This window comes from Alosa alosa, chromosome 4, assembly GCF_017589495.1.
Source record: "Alosa alosa isolate M-15738 ecotype Scorff River chromosome 4, AALO_Geno_1.1, whole genome shotgun sequence".
In the NCBI taxonomy this organism is placed as follows: domain Eukaryota; kingdom Metazoa; phylum Chordata; class Actinopteri; order Clupeiformes; family Clupeidae; genus Alosa; species Alosa alosa.
In genome coordinates, this window is record NC_063192.1 from 1,220,187 (window position 1) to 1,237,887 (window position 17,701).

General features: G+C 38.3%; 1 protein-coding gene across 8 annotated transcripts in view; it reads left to right on the plus strand.

The window, feature by feature from the left end:
• The window catches only part of znf341 (zinc finger protein 341), a 147,145-nt gene that overhangs the window by 26,235 nt on the left and 103,209 nt on the right, over nucleotides 1-17,701 (plus strand). For 7 of the 8 annotated variants that reach the window (XR_007193369.1, XM_048241466.1, XM_048241469.1 and 4 more), the window contains 5 exons: nucleotides 919-1,068; nucleotides 6,230-6,445; nucleotides 6,658-6,823; nucleotides 6,965-7,055; nucleotides 7,187-7,395. Coding sequence is in view for 7 of the 8 variants with exons in the window: in XM_048241466.1 (XP_048097423.1) it covers nucleotides 919-1,068; nucleotides 6,230-6,445; nucleotides 6,658-6,823; nucleotides 6,965-7,055; nucleotides 7,187-7,395 (832 nt within the window). In the remaining variant the exon portion in view is untranslated. The remainder of the gene's footprint in view (nucleotides 1-918; nucleotides 1,069-6,229; nucleotides 6,446-6,657; nucleotides 6,824-6,964; nucleotides 7,056-7,186; nucleotides 7,396-17,701) is intronic. The other variant, XM_048241467.1, reaches the window with a different exon arrangement.

Genomic DNA, 17,701 nt, shown 5'->3' on the forward strand with positions numbered 1-17,701 from the left:
ACCTTAGCAGAGTTTACTTTAACTCTAACTTTAATGCAGCAGTTTTGAACAAATTTGCGCAGCATGGTCACGATGCTAAGCGGATTTAATAGCAATTTAGCCCACTGTGTTCTATGCAGTGCTTCTACGTGGCAACAACAATCCTTCAACAATCGTGAAAATTAAAAATATTTAGCAGCACACGTTATGCTTGACAAATCGACGCTTATTTTTTGCGTCGACGTCATCGATTACGTCGACGCGTTGTCCCAGCCCTATTTCCAGGATGATTATGCATCTTGCCATAGCAAAGAATGTGAAAACCTTTTTTCAGGAAAAACTCATTAACTCAATGACATGGCAAGCAAACAGTCCAGATCTCAATCCCATTGAGAATTTATGGTGAAAATTTAAGAAAACTGTGCATGACAAGGCTCAATCCTGCAAAGCTGATTGAGGAACTTGATTGACAAAAAGTACTGTTTTGCATTAGTAAACTCTATGCCTCAGTGAATTCAAGCCGTCATAAAAGTCAAAAGAAGTGCAACAAAGTGCTAATTATGATTTTTTTTTTAGGTTTGTAATTCCATTGTTTTTTTTTTTTTGTGATTCCATATTTTTTTCCTATCTTCCTAAAATGAATTTCCTTTAATTACAACAATTTCTGTTCATTTGATTGAGCTATGTTTCACAAAGCTAGAATGTTCATCTGTTAATAAAAATAGTTTTGACTTGTGTGATTTGTCTTGTTTGTAATTTCTAGAAAATAAAATGGCTGAATGAACAGTGGTGATTTCATAATTTTTGCCAAGGGTTGTACATCTTGTGAAATACAGTACGTCTTGAATATATTGTGTTCTTGTGTAAAAAATGTATAAAGCACACTTCAGTATTTATTATGAGATTATTTTTGTTTTTCTCTTCACCTATCTGCATTAGGTCTCTACATACATAACTGTTCCTCAGTCCCCTATTACACACACTTTCGTCCAAGGGAATGTTCTAGTGAGTGATGAAGTTCTTTTATCGGCTATATCAGCCTTTACATCAATGGATCCACCCATGTCCACGACACAGAACCCCACACAGGTGAGCTCAGCTTGTCAATTACATCTTAAGTCATCTTTGTTATTTGACCAAAACTAGAAGTCATGGTCCTACATTACATTAAGTGTCCCCTCAAATGGGAATTAGATCAAATTTTTACTGTGAACAAAATTGGTGCAATATTCACTTGGATCACTCAAATCTACATCCACAATGTAAATGCTAATGTTGCATCCTGCATTGACTATGGCAATTCCATCCTGTCTTGCATTCCAAATAACCTTGTCCACCAGCTCCAATCAATTAAAAACTCTGCAGGAAGGATCATTGCACTCTCTATATCAACAAGCCATACACCTGTGCTCATAAAGCTTCATTATTTTCCTGTCCAATTAAATTCTGCTCCTCATTGTTAACCCTGTTTATACTGTGGGCCATCAGCCCAGGAACTTTGGCCTAGGCTACACGCACCAGCAGCTGGTTGCACCAGTCAAATGTAAGTTCCATCTTAGCCTAAGGTGGACGTAAATTGCCCCTACGGCCGAGTTTACGAACTACTAAAAAATAACGGGTTGCACCACGCAGATAGTTTCAACGTAACACTAAGTTAGAACTTAAAATGTACACCTCCCAGACGTTAGGTGTAAGGTCCATCGTAAAAAAAACGTTAAAAAGTGGTGATAATGGCTCTCCGTTTTGAATGCTGGGGAGAAGAAATTAAGCACGGTTTGCGTCGTGAACGAGTAATTCGTGAACGATTTCATCCCTACGATAAGTATGATGACATAGATTTATATACATGCTTTCGTTTTCGCCGTACGGAATTACAAAAAATTACCGATCTACTTGCAACATTATATGGACAGAAGCGGTGCCCTCAGTCCGTCTCTACAAGTGTGCCTGGCGCTTAGGTACTTTGCCACCGGCTCTTTTCAGAGTCTTGTGGGTGACTCGGTGCTTGTCCACAAGTCCACCGTATGCAGAGCAGTGAAAGCAGTGGCAGTGTCTCTGTTTAGGCATATTGACACTTACGTGCACTTCCCCTCGCTACCTGTACAACAAAACACAACTCGTCAGAGGTTCTTTCAGACGGTTCAAACGGTTTTCCTGATGTCTTAGGATGTGTGGATGGCACACACTTCAGGATCAAAACACCTGTTGACCACAAACCTGACTATGTGAACAGAAAGGGGTACCACTTTATAAACGCACAAATTGTCTGTGATAGCGTCCTCAATATTATTAATTGTGTGGTCAAGAAATTGAAAATCCATTTACACAGAGATAAATGCAAGATCTTTCAGCTTAGTGATGAGTGTAACAGGTTTGATTGTATTAAATGCCGAGCTGAAATCTATAAACGGCATTTACACATAATTCCCTCCCCTGTTATGAAGTTGGGCTAATGCAGTGTGCAGTATAAAATGAATGGCATCATCAGCAGATCTATCAGACCAATAGGCAAACTGCAGGGGATCAAGATTTTGGGGCAATGAGGAGCAGTTGTGGTTTTTGACTAACCTCTCAAAGCACTTCATAGCTATAGATGTCAGTGCAACAGGGTGGTAGTCATTCAGGCCGGCAGGATGTGAATTCTTTGGAACAGGAACAATTGTTGATCTTTTAAAACAGTTGGTACAGTTGACAGGGCTAAAGAAAGATTGGTAACACTTTACTTGACAGTATCGACATAAGAGTGACATGACACTGTCATAAACACATGACACGGTCATGTCACATGAACCTTAACCCTAACTCTAACCCTAAACTTAACCTAACCCTAAACCTAACCCTCACCCTAATCCTAACCCTAATTTATGACAAAAAATGAATGACGCTTAATAACAGAAGCGTTATGTCATAAACGTTTATGACTTGTTTATGATACGTTCATGACAGTGTCATGTCACTCTTATGTCGATACTGTCGAGTAAAGTGTAACTGAAAGATTGGATATCTCTGTGAACACTGGAGCAAGTTGATCTGTGCAGGTTTTGAATACTTGTCCAGGAATGCCGTCTGGACCTGCTGCCTTCCTGGTGTTCACGCTTCGGAATGCTCTGAAAGGGTGACCGCGGTCTCCTCTATCGGCAGGACTCCCGGTGCATGCACCTCATGTGCCTGGATGTTATCAGCAATGTTTGTGTCAAAACGCACGTAGAACGCGTTGAGTTCGTCTGCCAGCGAGGCGTCAGGGCTTACGATGGTAGAAGCAGGCGCTTTGTCTGTCATCGCCCTTAGTCCTTGCATCTGGTGTCAGACTGTTCAAACTGGGACTGGATCTTTGCTCCATACTTTCGTTTGGCGTCTTTCACCATCCGCATTAGATTGTACCCAGCAGTTTTGTACTCCTCCATGTTCCTAGATACAAGCCCCGAGTTGTAAGCAGCAGGCACGTCTCTCTGATATTTCAGTCTAGCCCTCATGTCATCTAGCTTGTTTTCCAAAGATTGGACATTAGCCAGCAGGACACTCGGCTGTGGAGTGTGGTGGGCCTTTGCTCTGAGCCTGTTCCGGACTCCAGCTCGCTTTCTTTTGAAGTTGCGCCCGCATTTCGGAGAATCTCAGTTGGCCAGGTTGAATCCGGAAAAAAGTTGTCCAATAGTTCGTTGTTCAAAAAACCTATGTCAGTCCATGCCTGTCGACTGTATGTTACATGACACAATGAAGTAATAGTGAAAGTAAATAACTAAGTGTAAGCCAATGAGAGACCATGGTGAAGTTAGTTTCAGTTGCTTATAAGTTCAGATAATAGCAGATGCATGTAGGCTATACTCTGCTAGTCACACACACGTTTTAGTAATGCAAGATTTAGCGGAATCCTGGTGTTGCATACACAGGCAGCCAGCTGTGGCCTACTGGTTAGCGCTTCGGACTTGTAACCGGAGGGTTGCCGGTTCGAACCCCGACCAGTAGGCACGGCTGAAGTGCCCTTGAGCAAGGCACCTAACCCCACACTGCTCCCCGAGCGCCGCTGTTGTTGCAGGCAGCTCACTGTGCCGGGATGAGTGTGTGCTTCACCTCACTGTGTGTTTCACTAATTCACGGATTGGGATAAATGCAGAGACCAAATCAAATTTCCCTATTCAGATGCACTGACTCGTCAAAATACCAATGCTGTTTGCTGTTGCACTGCTTGCTCTTAAAGGGAATGACAGATATCACTCTCATCCGTTTAAAGGGTGTTTCGCCCAAAACACACCCACGACTAATTAAGAAACACAAGAACAACCCTTTTTTTTAAAAATACGCCTGGTGTCTGACGAACTTATTATGCCGTCAAGATAGCGATTTTGGACTGGACATGCCTTATGTATAATTAACCATCCACTTAAGATGGTGTGTTTTAGATCTTTAAAATAGGGCTTTGTGTCTGTTAAGACGCACAAACATGAACTTAAATACGGTCTAAAATGTTATTCTCTATGTTTTACCTGGGACTTGACTTCATCGTTTTGACTTGGGACTTACTTGTTACTTGCCAATCAGTAACTTTGTCCCACCTAGCCAGCAACAATCAACAATGGCTCTCATTTGTCAACCGAATGTAGAAACAAGCGCAGATCTAAGCGCAGGAATCATCTTACGATGGGGCTCACGTGTGATTCGCGAAATGTTTGGATCACTCCAATTATAGTGTAAGAATGAACATATGTTGGTAAATGTGGCAGCTAGAAAACAAGCAGAATTTAAATATCACGGCTAATGTATATGCTCATTTTAGAGGCCTAACCCCTAGAGTTTACGACATAGAGGTGCATAATACGTCCAAAAACATTTCTGACCTTGCCACAGTGACGTAAGTCCTGCTGAACAATGTTAATTTTGACAGCCAGAAAAGTGGCATCAAGGAAGCTGGGAAACTATGGCAATTTAAGTGTAACAGTGTGAAAATGAAACCTTATGTCTTGTGTGTACTAAGCTGTTGATTTTAACTGTGTGGGGATATTGGTACGGACCATCTCCCCTCTAACATGGTTTAGCCCAAGTCATTGATTGGGGTAATTGGCTGGCCTATTCAAGTGCCAGCTTGCTGTGAGGTTGAGTACGGAGTATTGTCTACATTGTGAATTGTGCTATTGAGTTAAGAAACCTGTTGGTTGAATTTTGTTTTGTATTGTCAAGTCTTTTTGTTTGCTATTTGTTTGCACTGTTTTCGCACTGTAAATAAATCTGCACTCTCCACCAAAATCCACGTTTGTTTGCTGTGTTTTCACCCCATCACCACTTCACCTCAGTGAGTCCTAGTGAGACTGCAAGGGCCGTACATGCTCCGAACCGAGACAAGCAAATCCCTACTATTTTCAAATCTTAAGCATACTAGGTCACACCTGAATTCAGGCACGGTGCCACTTAAGACACTTTCCCTGTGTTTACCACAGTAACTAACGTTAGTGCTACGTCTTTGGACATGTTATAAATCACCAGAATCATGTCTAATAATGCCAAATAATATCACATACATAGGCCTATTCTAACAACGGACAGATGTCAATTAGCCTAGATTTTAATAAAAAAAACTCTGAATTTGAGAGGTTATGGAGACTGTTTCCCATTCATTCCAATGGGAAAAGGTTCTTACACTTTCAACATAAAGTTTGTATATTTACACTTCGAATTTCGTTACAGCATTTATATCACAGCTACCCTATGGTCTAACAAATATAGTCAAATATGGTCTACAGGCTGTATGAAGGATTTATATAGAAACGGAATATAGTAGTGTATTCATAATAATGTTTTCCTTGATGCACCTGTAACTACAAACTACAAATCATTGTAATTTACACAATCAGGGTCCTTCAGATATCTACATATAGCAAGCTGTGCTGGGTTGGTGTTTGCATGGTTTTGTATGCATTGTATGTGTTTGTAACGGCTCCCACACACAGCTGCGTACGGTGCACTGCTGGAGACGCATCCCGTCCACTGTACATGGGCTTATGTCATCCGTTGCGAACTGAATTGTGGGTCCGTTTCGTCGCATTGCTGTCGCTCGCGTCGAGAAGTTCAACTTTTGCTGCACCGACGGACAACAACAGACGGCACCAGCCAATCAAATTATGGTTATACTTCAAGTCATTTGCATAGCTACCATCGGGAACACCCACTGGCATGCGTTGACGGAACGCAACTGTGTGTGGGAGCCGTAAGAGTACATGTTACGATATTAACTGTGAACTCCATTTTTGTATCTGCACAGAACACTCTAAATATGCATGCAGGTGGATCATACCTTCAGCACCAACAGCAGCCAACAAATTTGCTTCCTTCCAACCAAACCCAGACAGCATCTTCCCAGATGCCATGTAACAATGGCAACTCAGTTGTCCAGGTGTACAGTGCCTTGTCACCAGTAGTAGGGGGAAGCGGTGGTGAAGCTCATGCCATGGGACAACAGTCTTTCCCTCCCACTCAGGTATACCTGCTGAAGAAACGCAAACTTAATTACATTGATATATTTCAGGTAGTCCATAATTTCAATGTAAAAAATATTTTTTGAGGTTCAGTAGTTGTTAGAATTTTGCTCAGGTTTACTCCTCTAGAAAGTGCTTATCCGTATTTTTTATATTTTTTGTTTACAAAAACTGCATTACGTTACTTTGTAATAACTGAGTTCATGTGTCCTAGGTCCCAAGCCAGTGTGTGGAGAGTCAAGGCTTTACATCACCTCCAGTTTACAGTTTTGGGAAACAGGCGTCAAAAACATGCATCAGTACAAACTTGTCTGATTTGTGTAAATATGAGAAAGTCATTATCCCCAAACGATCTAGAAGGACCAAGAAAGACCAGCAAGGTAGTACTTGGGAAGTGCCATTGATTAGATATCATGTTTACTCAGTGCAGACAAAACATTTGACAACCTGAAGATGAGAGACAATACATTGACAAATTAAGCATGATATATATATATATATATATATATTTATTGCAACAGAACAAGTAAAGGGGAAGATTCAGAGGCTGAAATGTGATTTCTGTGAAAAAGTCTTCACTAAAAATTTTGATCTCCAGCAACACATTCGAAGGTAAACAATGCAAAACAAACTAACACTACCTTTGAGTGGATGAATGCAAGATTATATAGATCCATAGATGAGAGCATTGTAATTCCATCACATTCACCTTAAAAGTCTGAACAAGTCTATTCTCTCTATAGTCATACAGGTGAGAAGCCCTTTCAGTGTATTGTTTGTGGCCGTGCATTTGCACAGAAGTCCAATGTGAAGAAGCATATGCAAACACATAAGGTTTGGCCCAGTGGCACAGATAGCACAGGCTCCCGGCTTCCAATTGCCATTAAGGTGGTACCCCTTTGCGGCAACCAAAACCAAGAACAGTCTGAGCAAGAGGATGATGAACAAACTGGTAAGTACAGATTTGTACCTACACTACATTCAAATATTGAGAATCACCCCGAGATCCAAAAAATGAGAATAGATAGAATACTATATAGTGAAGTCTGATACTGTACAATTGGGACATGATTATGGGGCATGGGGAACAGGGGGAAAATACCTCTGCGCACAACTGAATAGACTTAACCAATCAGAGCAATTAAATATGTGAGGGCTGTTCTCCGGTAGGGAGAACAGCCAAAACATCCTTCTTCTCGACAAACGAAATGCTTTAATCACTCTTTTTTTGGTTTGTTTATGCGCTGTCAATATATCTTGCACAATAGTAATTGCTGCACATTATGGATTCTTTGATGAAAGTTAATTATCTAGCCTAGAAGCCAGCCCAAATTTAAACTAACCCACAAAATTCAGGTTGGGAAATTCAGTCAGGGCTTTGTCCATTGAGAAGCCTCTATGCCCAAATGAGAGTTGGACACACCAATCAAATCGTACGGACGGGCTTTATATGATGGACAGATGAGCAACTGTGCCTAGTCATTCATGTCACCTGAGACAAACTTTGCCACCTCACACCTTGGCAGCCTGTTTCCTAAATATTTGGAGGAATGCCTTGAATCAAAGTTTTTTTATTGGATGGAATGGTTCCAGTCAAATGGCATTCACTGGGTGTAGCGCGGTGATGGAGTTGTGGTAGAATGCAGTTTTCTAAAACTGATAGTTCCGGTCCCTGATTGTGATTGGCTGAATCGCATTCGATGCCGTTGTAAAATGCAGCATAAACATACACCTTGACCGCATTTCATTCTATATTACTGCGCTACCATAACTTCATACAAAAGTTAAAGTAGCTGCGTCTCGACGTTGCTTGGCAACCATTCAGATAGAGGAAATATATTTCTTAGCGGAAGAGTGATTATCTATGAATAAATACTCCATATAAATAACTTTACTCCATATAAATCACATACTTTACCAGTGCCAAAGCAGCCCCAGACTATGACATGTGTGAGTATCAAGCTCCATCATATTTTTTATTTGTTTTCTGCTTCACATAGCCTTTTCTCTTTTCATTCAAACACCTTAATGTAGATTAATTAATCCATTCATTCATTCATTCATTCTTTCATTTACTCAATTAGTGTCTTTAATAGGGTCAGATACAGTATGTGGCCGCTGTGAAATTCCAGCCCTGTACGTGACTGTTTTGTAAAACAATATTAAAAATGTATTTTTGTCTGTTCAGATTTTGCAGTGTTTTGGTATTTGACTCAGATGTCCACACAGGACCTGAAATTAATAACAAACAGGGAGTCAGTATTGGATTGCAAGCAAGGGTGAGGTGCTCTTGCTTCTTTGTTTTTCTCAGAAGGCAGGCTACAACATGTTGGACTAACTGAAGAGAGGAGAGGGAAGAGGGAAGAAGAGGGAAGCTAATGCCTGCACAAATGATAAAAAGGGCTTTTCCCCCTTGAGCCTTAAATAGAAGAAGCTGGATTTTACTTTTTTCTATGTTTTGTTTTGTTTGTTTCTCTATTTCTAAAATCGAAATAAAAATACATCTGGATTTTTTGCAGAATATTTGATGCATGGTTCAGGTGAGCATAGCTGGTAAGTCCTGTGAGTCTAGGATGGCAATACCACTGACATGAACTAGGACTCCTGTTTTGTTCTCATTAAAATGTAAAAGTTTAGGGCCATCCAAGCTTTGATGTCTTCAAGACAGTCCAAGAGACATTTACAAGTGGGAGTGAGAATATTTTTGTTTTAGTGGTATGTAGGTTTGGGTATTGTCAGCATAACAATGAGAAAAGAGATGTTATATTTTTTATATTTGCTTTTTAAAAAGAGATGATGTATTTTTTTAGGATTGAGCCCAGGAATAGACCCCAGGGGGACTCCACAAGGGGGTAAGGGGGGTGGAGGGGGTGCCAAGGAGGATACAGATTAATCCAGGCTGACAGAAAAACTTATGTCTGCTAGATAAACCTGAGCCACTTCAGAGTGGTACAATACCCACACAGTGCTCCAGACAAGAGATTAATATACAACTGTGTCAAATGCAGCTGTTAGATTAAGGAGGATCAGAATGCTGACTCCCCAGAGTCAGTGGCTAATCACTGATCATTCAAAAAATGTAGTGGTTTTGATTCAGTGCTGTTAAAGGCTTTGAAACTAGATTGGAGTGGCTCAAGGATTCCATGTATGTCTAAAAAGGACTGCAGCTGTTTAACACAAGTTTCTTCAATATCTCTGACATAAATGGGAGTTTAGAGATAGGCCTGTAGTTGAGATATCCACGCTAGGTTTTTTGATCAGAGTCTGTACAACAGCATGCTTGCTTTTATACAATACCCGAGGCAAGGCTGCTGTCAGGGCTGGACTGGGACAAAACAACGGCCCTGGCATTTTTGGCCCAGGCGGCTCACACCTACTATGATTGGTCAGACACATTCCCTGCAGACAGTCAGTGCATTTGATGCCATGAGTTGCCTAGTGTTCTGCATTTCTGTGATAGTTTTGGATCTTTGAAGAGGGGTCATCTGATCAGCTTACACGAGTTATGATTTGTATATTTATGTTTTTGTTTATGTTTTTTATTATTGATATTTGATTGACATTGTTATTGTTACTATTTTGCTTAATATTGTGAATCATATAGGTCTATGTGGTGGTCTGGGGGTTCCTTTTGGCTGTTAAACATACCATTTTAACACAGTTTTAACACTGCTTCTAACCTACTGTACCCACATTAGAGTGGTCTTTGAATGGGCACTCATACCACTACAACCTAATGTTATGCCTCTATATTTAATGACGCCAAATTAATTAAATCCTGATCGGGGAAACTTTTCATTTATTTTTCTTTCGGTCCACGGTTCCATAATATCAGTCAATTGTGCAGTAGAAAGTCAGATGTTGAAGAGTGATTTGCGATCGTAGCTCTGTAGAGAAGTTACTTTACCAGGAATAAGTGGTATAATTAGAACAAACGTATGGGGGTAGAATTGTCTCTAAAAGATTTGTACAAACTCGAAAATACATGCACAAATAGATAGAAATACAATATACAAATAAATATTTGTAAATGTGCATACCATGATTTACAAATATTCATTGATTCACATGCACGTTTTGCTATCCACAAAAATATGACTTGTTAATATGGGCCGTGCCACAACGAGTCCAGTTCGACAATATATATATACATATGACTTAGCAAATATTGTAATGCCAGGGCTATTTGCCCCCGTGTTGGACTTTCCCCTGTGTTCCTTTGTGTCTTCTGTTTTTTCCGGTTTGTGTGTGTGTGTGTGTGTGTGCGTGTGTGCGCGAGAGAGAGAGTGTTTCGTCTCCCTCTCCCTCCTGTGTGATTGAATGTGTCAATGAATTTGGGGGGGGGGGGATATGTGATAGGTTAGCGATTGATAAGGGGAGGGAATAGAATTGGGGGTTCTAAGACGTCTAGTAAGTTTAGTCAAGTGGATTTAGTAGAAGTGGATTATGTGTGAGTGAGTTGTGTTGCATTGTTGGTCGATGAGTGTGTCGATGAGTTGTTGTTTTGAGTGGACACCTCCTGCTGCCCTTTCCCTAGCCTGTACATCCTTAGAAAATAAATTACCGGAGTTTTGGAACAATATCTCAGCCTCCCCGTCTCCTAACTTCTCGTCTGCGCTAGAATATATTGTTTTGTAATTTGAAAAAATATATTATACTTTTGGGTGTGTTTGCATAGAATGACATTTATAAATCTGGATTTCTGTGCGTGAAGTGTTGATTCTGCATTTGTGGAACGCCCAGTACACGCATCCAGCATTGTGTGTGTGGATCAAGTGCTATTTTTTTTAAAATGCCTAAAAGCTGCGGTGGGACATGATGCATTACCGCCAAGTTAAGGAAGCCAGCACCAAGTGTTTTATAAGCTGTCAAACCGACAAAATTAGTGTTTACAGAGATTTACAGCTGGCTATCTGGCAGGCTGACCATTGTTTAAATGGTTGTGGTTCTAGTTAGCTAACACGATGACTCCCAACCATTTTATTGGTGGATGAGTCCAAATGTCTACCTCAATAAAGTACACAACTCATGTCTACTGGAGGAGTGAATTATATATTGTTGGGAGTGTTATTTTCTTGTTCCAAATATCCCTGTGGCCTGCAGACATCCAAGCCTAAACTGTCTACAAATGCTAGTCTACTACGTAGTTAGCTCATTCTAGCTACTATAGGCTAACGTTACCTATCACTGAGTCACTTGGTAACAATATTTATAGTGCTTTGCTTTATCCACATTGATATCACCACCATAATATGAGTAAAATCATATGGTAGTTTACGATTAATGTAAAACATGGGCTATGCCCTTACAAAAAATAACTGCAGTTTTTGGGAGAAAACTACAGTAATGCTGAAGTTTTTTTTTTTAAGTTCAATGCAGTACAATAAAAAAAAACTGCAGTTTTAACAGTTATTTTGAAGTACTGTGCAGTACAGATAAAAAAAATCCAGTATTTGGAATAAAAATGCTGTTATACTGCATTTTTTTCTGAATGACATTACAGTACAGCTAAAAAACTGCAGTTTTCCTGAAGGACATTTCAGTGTAGTGCAGTACAGCTAAAAAACGGCAGTTTTACTGCAGTTATACTGAAGTTTTTCTAAAGGACATTACAGTACAGCTAAAAAGCTGCAGTTTTTTTCTGAAGGACATTACAGTGTAGTGCAGTACAGCTAAGAAACTACTGCAGTTTATCTGAAGGGCATTGCAGCACAGCCAAAAAACTGCAATAAAAATGCAAATGCGCTACATTTTTTCAATTACACTGCAGTACAGCTAAGACACTGCAGTTATACTGTACCTATATGGTTATGGTTATGGTTATGGATTTAGCAGACACCTTTGTCCAAAGTGAATACCTATTACCGTTTGTGTTTAGGTACCGACCTATACCTATTGTGTTGTACAGTGCATTGCAGCTATTGTACTGAGTATAGTATAGAACAAATTTGCCCATGGGGATAATAAGGCTCTTTCTACCCTACTACCTACCTACCTCACATAACAGTATCTAATTTAGCTATCTGCAGTAAAGCAGTATAACGCTGCAGTATTAACCCTCAGGAGTCATGATTTCAAAATGCATCGTTCAAAACTGCTAACATATCTCTGCAAAATAATATTTTGAAATAATTTCTTTCTTTTTGAAACATATTCTTAAAGTAGTCAGTGTGCTTAGGCAGAAATATCAAACACTTACCAAAAACACTTAACTGTTCAGGATAACACTACACTTAACTGTTCAGGCTTGATAGATATGCCATCACCTTTAATCCGCTAATGGACACCTGTTTTTATGGGTTTTCTTGGTATTTGAGAGAGAGCTTTTTTTTATTTATTTTTTTGATCATTTATATGCATATATCTACAAAATCTGAAAACTATTTATTCACTTTATTTGGTAGGTCATCTTCAAGTTTGAATTTAGTTTTTTCAAACGCAAATTATATTTCTGGGGTGGTTTTGGATGTGGTACATTGGATTTAAGGAAGGATTGCATATTATGAAAGCAAAAACATTTATGACTGAAATAAAATGGAATAAAACCAATAATGCTAAAACTTCCAAAAATGCCAGTGCCTCAAGAGGCTTAAGTGCAGTTATATTACTGTAGCACTGTAATATCAACTATTGTAGTACTACAGTACTACTGCATATCATTATAATGATAACTGCAGTAATACTACAGTATTGCAGTTTTACTGCAGTATCATTGTAATGTTAACATCACTGCTGTAGTACTGCAATAAATCAGTATTAAGATAAAAAAATATATGTTTACCTCAGTGACATTGCAATTGCATTGTACCTCACCAAAGCAGAATATGTACAGTACACTATTACTGCATTATGACTATTATTATAATAGCCTATGTAAAAGTTAACCACTGTATTACTGTATTATCACTGTAATAGTAATTGCAATAGTACAACGGTATTACTGCAGTAACACTGTAATATCAACTGCAATAGTACTGCAGTATTACTGCTGTGTTTGCCACTTTCTGATGTCTGTCTGCCACTTCAAACTAGCGCTGCAAGTGCATCAAGAAAGGTCCCGCCTTAGACCGTCATAATGGCCAATCATAGACTAGGATTTTGGGGTGGCACCAGGGGTGGCCAATCGTATCTCAAGGGTGGCCTATGCCACCCCAAGCCACCCCTCTGGCTCCGCCCCTGCCTATAGGCCAGGGTCTCCAACCTTTTGGGGAATGAGGGCTACCTGAAGGACCCGAAATCATATGGAGGGCTACTCATTTGAAACAAACAGACCCTCAACCCTTTTTTGCAAGGGTAATCCTCCTAAATAATAGGCCTATGTGATTTTTATAGTGGATGGAATCCACTATCTTGAAATCTCCTGGCTTCTTCTTATTATTACAGTGCATGAAAATGCACTGTACTGTTCTTCCTAGGCTTCTTACTGTTATCCGAATTCTTCTTATTACAGTGCATGAAAATGTACTGTACTGTTTTTCCTAGGCTTCTTATTACAGTGCATGAAAATGCACTGTACTGTTCTTCCAAGGCATTTTATTATTATTCTTCTTCTAACGCACTTAATGCAGCTTCAACCGTTTAACATAGAAACTTCATTCAAACTATGTTACGTAGGTCTTACTTAGGACATGGGTGCTATGTATCTTTGTAACTTTTATACTTTTTAAACTATTAATTAAAAACTAATCAAAATTTCCCCATAGACTTAACATGGGCTGATGACATCACAATAGAGCCGTTAAGCAATTAGAATCCTATGGCAGGTGTTCCGGCCACCTGCATCAACTGCCAGTCTCAGGCTTTAAGCATACAAACTGGCCCTATTAAGACTACACATCCTGTTCAACTGCTTCCTCTGCCAAAAACTGTTTCAAAATAAAAGTCCTCACTACAATATTTCACTGTTAAACAATTTAACCCTTTAAACTACTGAACTTTTTAACTGTTCAGCCATTGTAACTGTTACTTGTCATCAACTATGACTCCTACCCACTGTAGCTAGTTAGCTAAGTTAGCTAAGTCACATGGTTAGCATAGTTAGCATGCTAGCATGTTAGCATGCTAGTTAGCATTTTTATCAAAACTGCTAAAAACGATTAGCTAAGTCAGCTAAGTAACGTGGTTAGCATAGTTAGCATGCTAGCATGTTAGTTAGCATTTTTAGCAAAACTGCTAAAAACGATTAGCTAAGTTAGCTAAGTAACGTGGTTAGCATAGTTAGCATGCTAGCGCTAGCATGTTAGCATGCTAGTTAGCATTTTTAGCAAAACTGCTAAAAACGATTAGCTAAGTAACATGGTTAGCATAGTTAGCATGCTAGCATGTTAACATATTAGTTAGCATAGTAACTTTGTTAACATTATTATCTTTGTTAATATGGTTAGCATAACTGCTAGCAAACATTAGAGCCATTCCAACTGTCAGTTATTGTCAATTATCTACCTAAATAATTTAACCATTTAAACTATACACCTATTTAACTGTTCAGTCATTCCAACTATATTAAACCTCATCTACCTAGCAACCAATATAGTTTGTTTTTACTCTGTATGATATTTTACATCATATTTTTTGCATTTTCATACACTGTATTTCCTTCAGGATATGTTTTTCTAGTTATTATTCTTCTTCTAACGCACTTAATGCAGCTTCAACCGTTTAACGTAGAAACTTCATTTAAACTATGTTACGTAGGTCTTACTTATGACATGTGGGCTTTGTATTTTTCACCTTTGTAACTTTTATACTTTTTAAACTATTAATTAAAAACTACTCAAAATTTCCCCATTGACTTAACATTGGGCCTTTATGACATCACAGCAATTAGAATCCTATGGCAGGTGTTCAGGCCACCTGGATCAACTGCCAGTCTCAGGCTTTAAGCATACAAACTGGCCCTATTAAGACTACACATCCTGTTCAACTGCTTCCTCTGCCAAAAACTGTTTAAAAATAAAAGTCCTCACTATAATATTTTACTGTTAAACAATTTAACCCTTTAAACTACTGAACTTTTTAACTGTTCAGCCAGTGTAGCTGTTACTTGTCATCAACTATGACTCCTACCCACTGTAGCTAGTTAGCTAAGTAACATGCTAGTTAACATTTTTAGCAAAACTGCTAAAAATGATTAGCTAAGTTAGTTAAGTCACATGGTTAGCATAGTTAGCATGTTAGTTAGCATAGTTAGCATAACTGCTAAAAATGATTAACTAAGTTAGCTAAGTAACATGGTTAGCATAGTTAACATGCTAGTTAGCATAGTTAGCATAACTGTTAAAAATGATTAGCTAAGTTAGCTAAGTCACATGGTTAGCATACTTAGCATTTTAACATTGTTAGCATGCTAGTTAGCATAGTAACTTGGTTAACATTATTATCTTTGTTAACATAGTAAGCATAACAGCTGGCAAACATTAGAGCCATTCCAAGTGTCAGTTATCGTCAACTATCTACCTAAATAATTTAACCATTTAAACTATCCACTTATTTAACTGTTCAGTCATTCCAACTATATTAAACCTCATCTACCTAGCAACCAATATAGTTTGTTTTTACTCTGTATGATATTTTACATCATATTTTTGCATTTTCATGCACTGTATTTCCTTCAGGATATGTTTTTCTAGTTATTATTCTTCTTCTAACGCACTTAATGCAGCTTCAACCGTTTAACGTAGAAACTTCATTTAAACTATGTTACGTAGGTCTTACTTATGACATGTGGGCTTTGTATTTTTCACCTTTGTAACTTTTATACTTTTTAAACTATTAATTAAAAACTACTCAAAATTTCCCCATTGACTTAACATTGGGCCTTTATGACATCACAGCAATTAGAATCCTATGGCAGGTGTTCAGGCCACCTGGATCAACTGCCAGTCTCAGGCTTTAAGCATACAAACTGGCCCTATTAAGACTACACATCCTGTTCAACTGCTTCCTCTGCCAAACACTGTTTCAAAATAAAAGTCCTCACTACAATATTTCACTGTTAAACAATTTAACCCTTTAAACTACTGAACTTTTTAACTGTTCAGCCATTGTAACTGTTACTTGTCATCAACTATGATTCCTACCCACTGTAGCTAGTTAGCATGGTTAACATAGTTAGCATGTTAGCATCGCTAACATTGTTAGCATGCTAGTTAGAATAGTTAGCATAACTGCTAAAAATGATTAGCTAAGTTAGCTAAGTAACATGGTTAACATAGTTAGCATGCTAGCATGTTAACATGCTAGTTAGCATTTTTAGCAAAACTGCTAAAAATAATTAGCTAAGTTAGCTAAGTAACATAGTTAGCATAACTTTTAAAATTGATTAGCTAGGTTACCTAAGTAACACGGTTAACATAGTTAGCATGCTAGTTAGAATAGTTAGCATACCTACTAAAAACGATTAGCTAAGTTAGCTAAGTCACATGGTAAGCATACTTAATATGTTAGCATGCTTGTTAGCATACCTACTAAAAATTATTAGCTAGGTTAGATAAGTCACATGGTCAACATTAGCTAAGTTAACTAAGTTAAGTAACTTGGTTAACATTATTATCTTTGATAACATAGTTAGCATAACTGCTAGCAAACATTAGAGCCATTCCAACTGTCAGTTATCGTCAATTATCTACCTAAATAATTTAACCATTTAAATTATCCACCTATTTAGCCGTTCAGTCATTCCAACTATATTAAACCTTATCTACCAAGCAAATAATTTAACCAAATAAACCCATCATATTTTTGCATTTTCATGCACTGTATTTCCTTCAGGAAATGCTTTTCTAGTTATTATTGTTAAACAATTTAACCCTTTAAACTACTGAACTTTTTAACTGTTCAGCCATTGTAACTGTTACTTGTCATCAACTATGATTCCTACCCACTGTAGCTGGTTGAAGATGGTTAGCATGCTAGCATGTTAGCATGTTCGTTAACATTGTTAGCATAACTGCTAAAATGATTAGCATAACTAAAGTAAAATGATTAGCATAGTTTAAGCAACATGGTTAGCATAGTTAAGATGCTAAAAATGATTATGCTAGTTAGCGAATTTTCACATGGTGAGTAAATAGTTAGCATGTTAGCTAAGTTAACATAGTTAGCATAACTTTTAAAAATTGATTAGCTAGGTTACCTAAGTATACATGGTTAACATAGTTAAGATGCTAGTTAAAATGTTAGCTAGCATACCTAACTAAAAATGATTAGCTAGTTAGCTTTTAACATGGTAAGCATACTTAATATGTTAGTTAACTTGT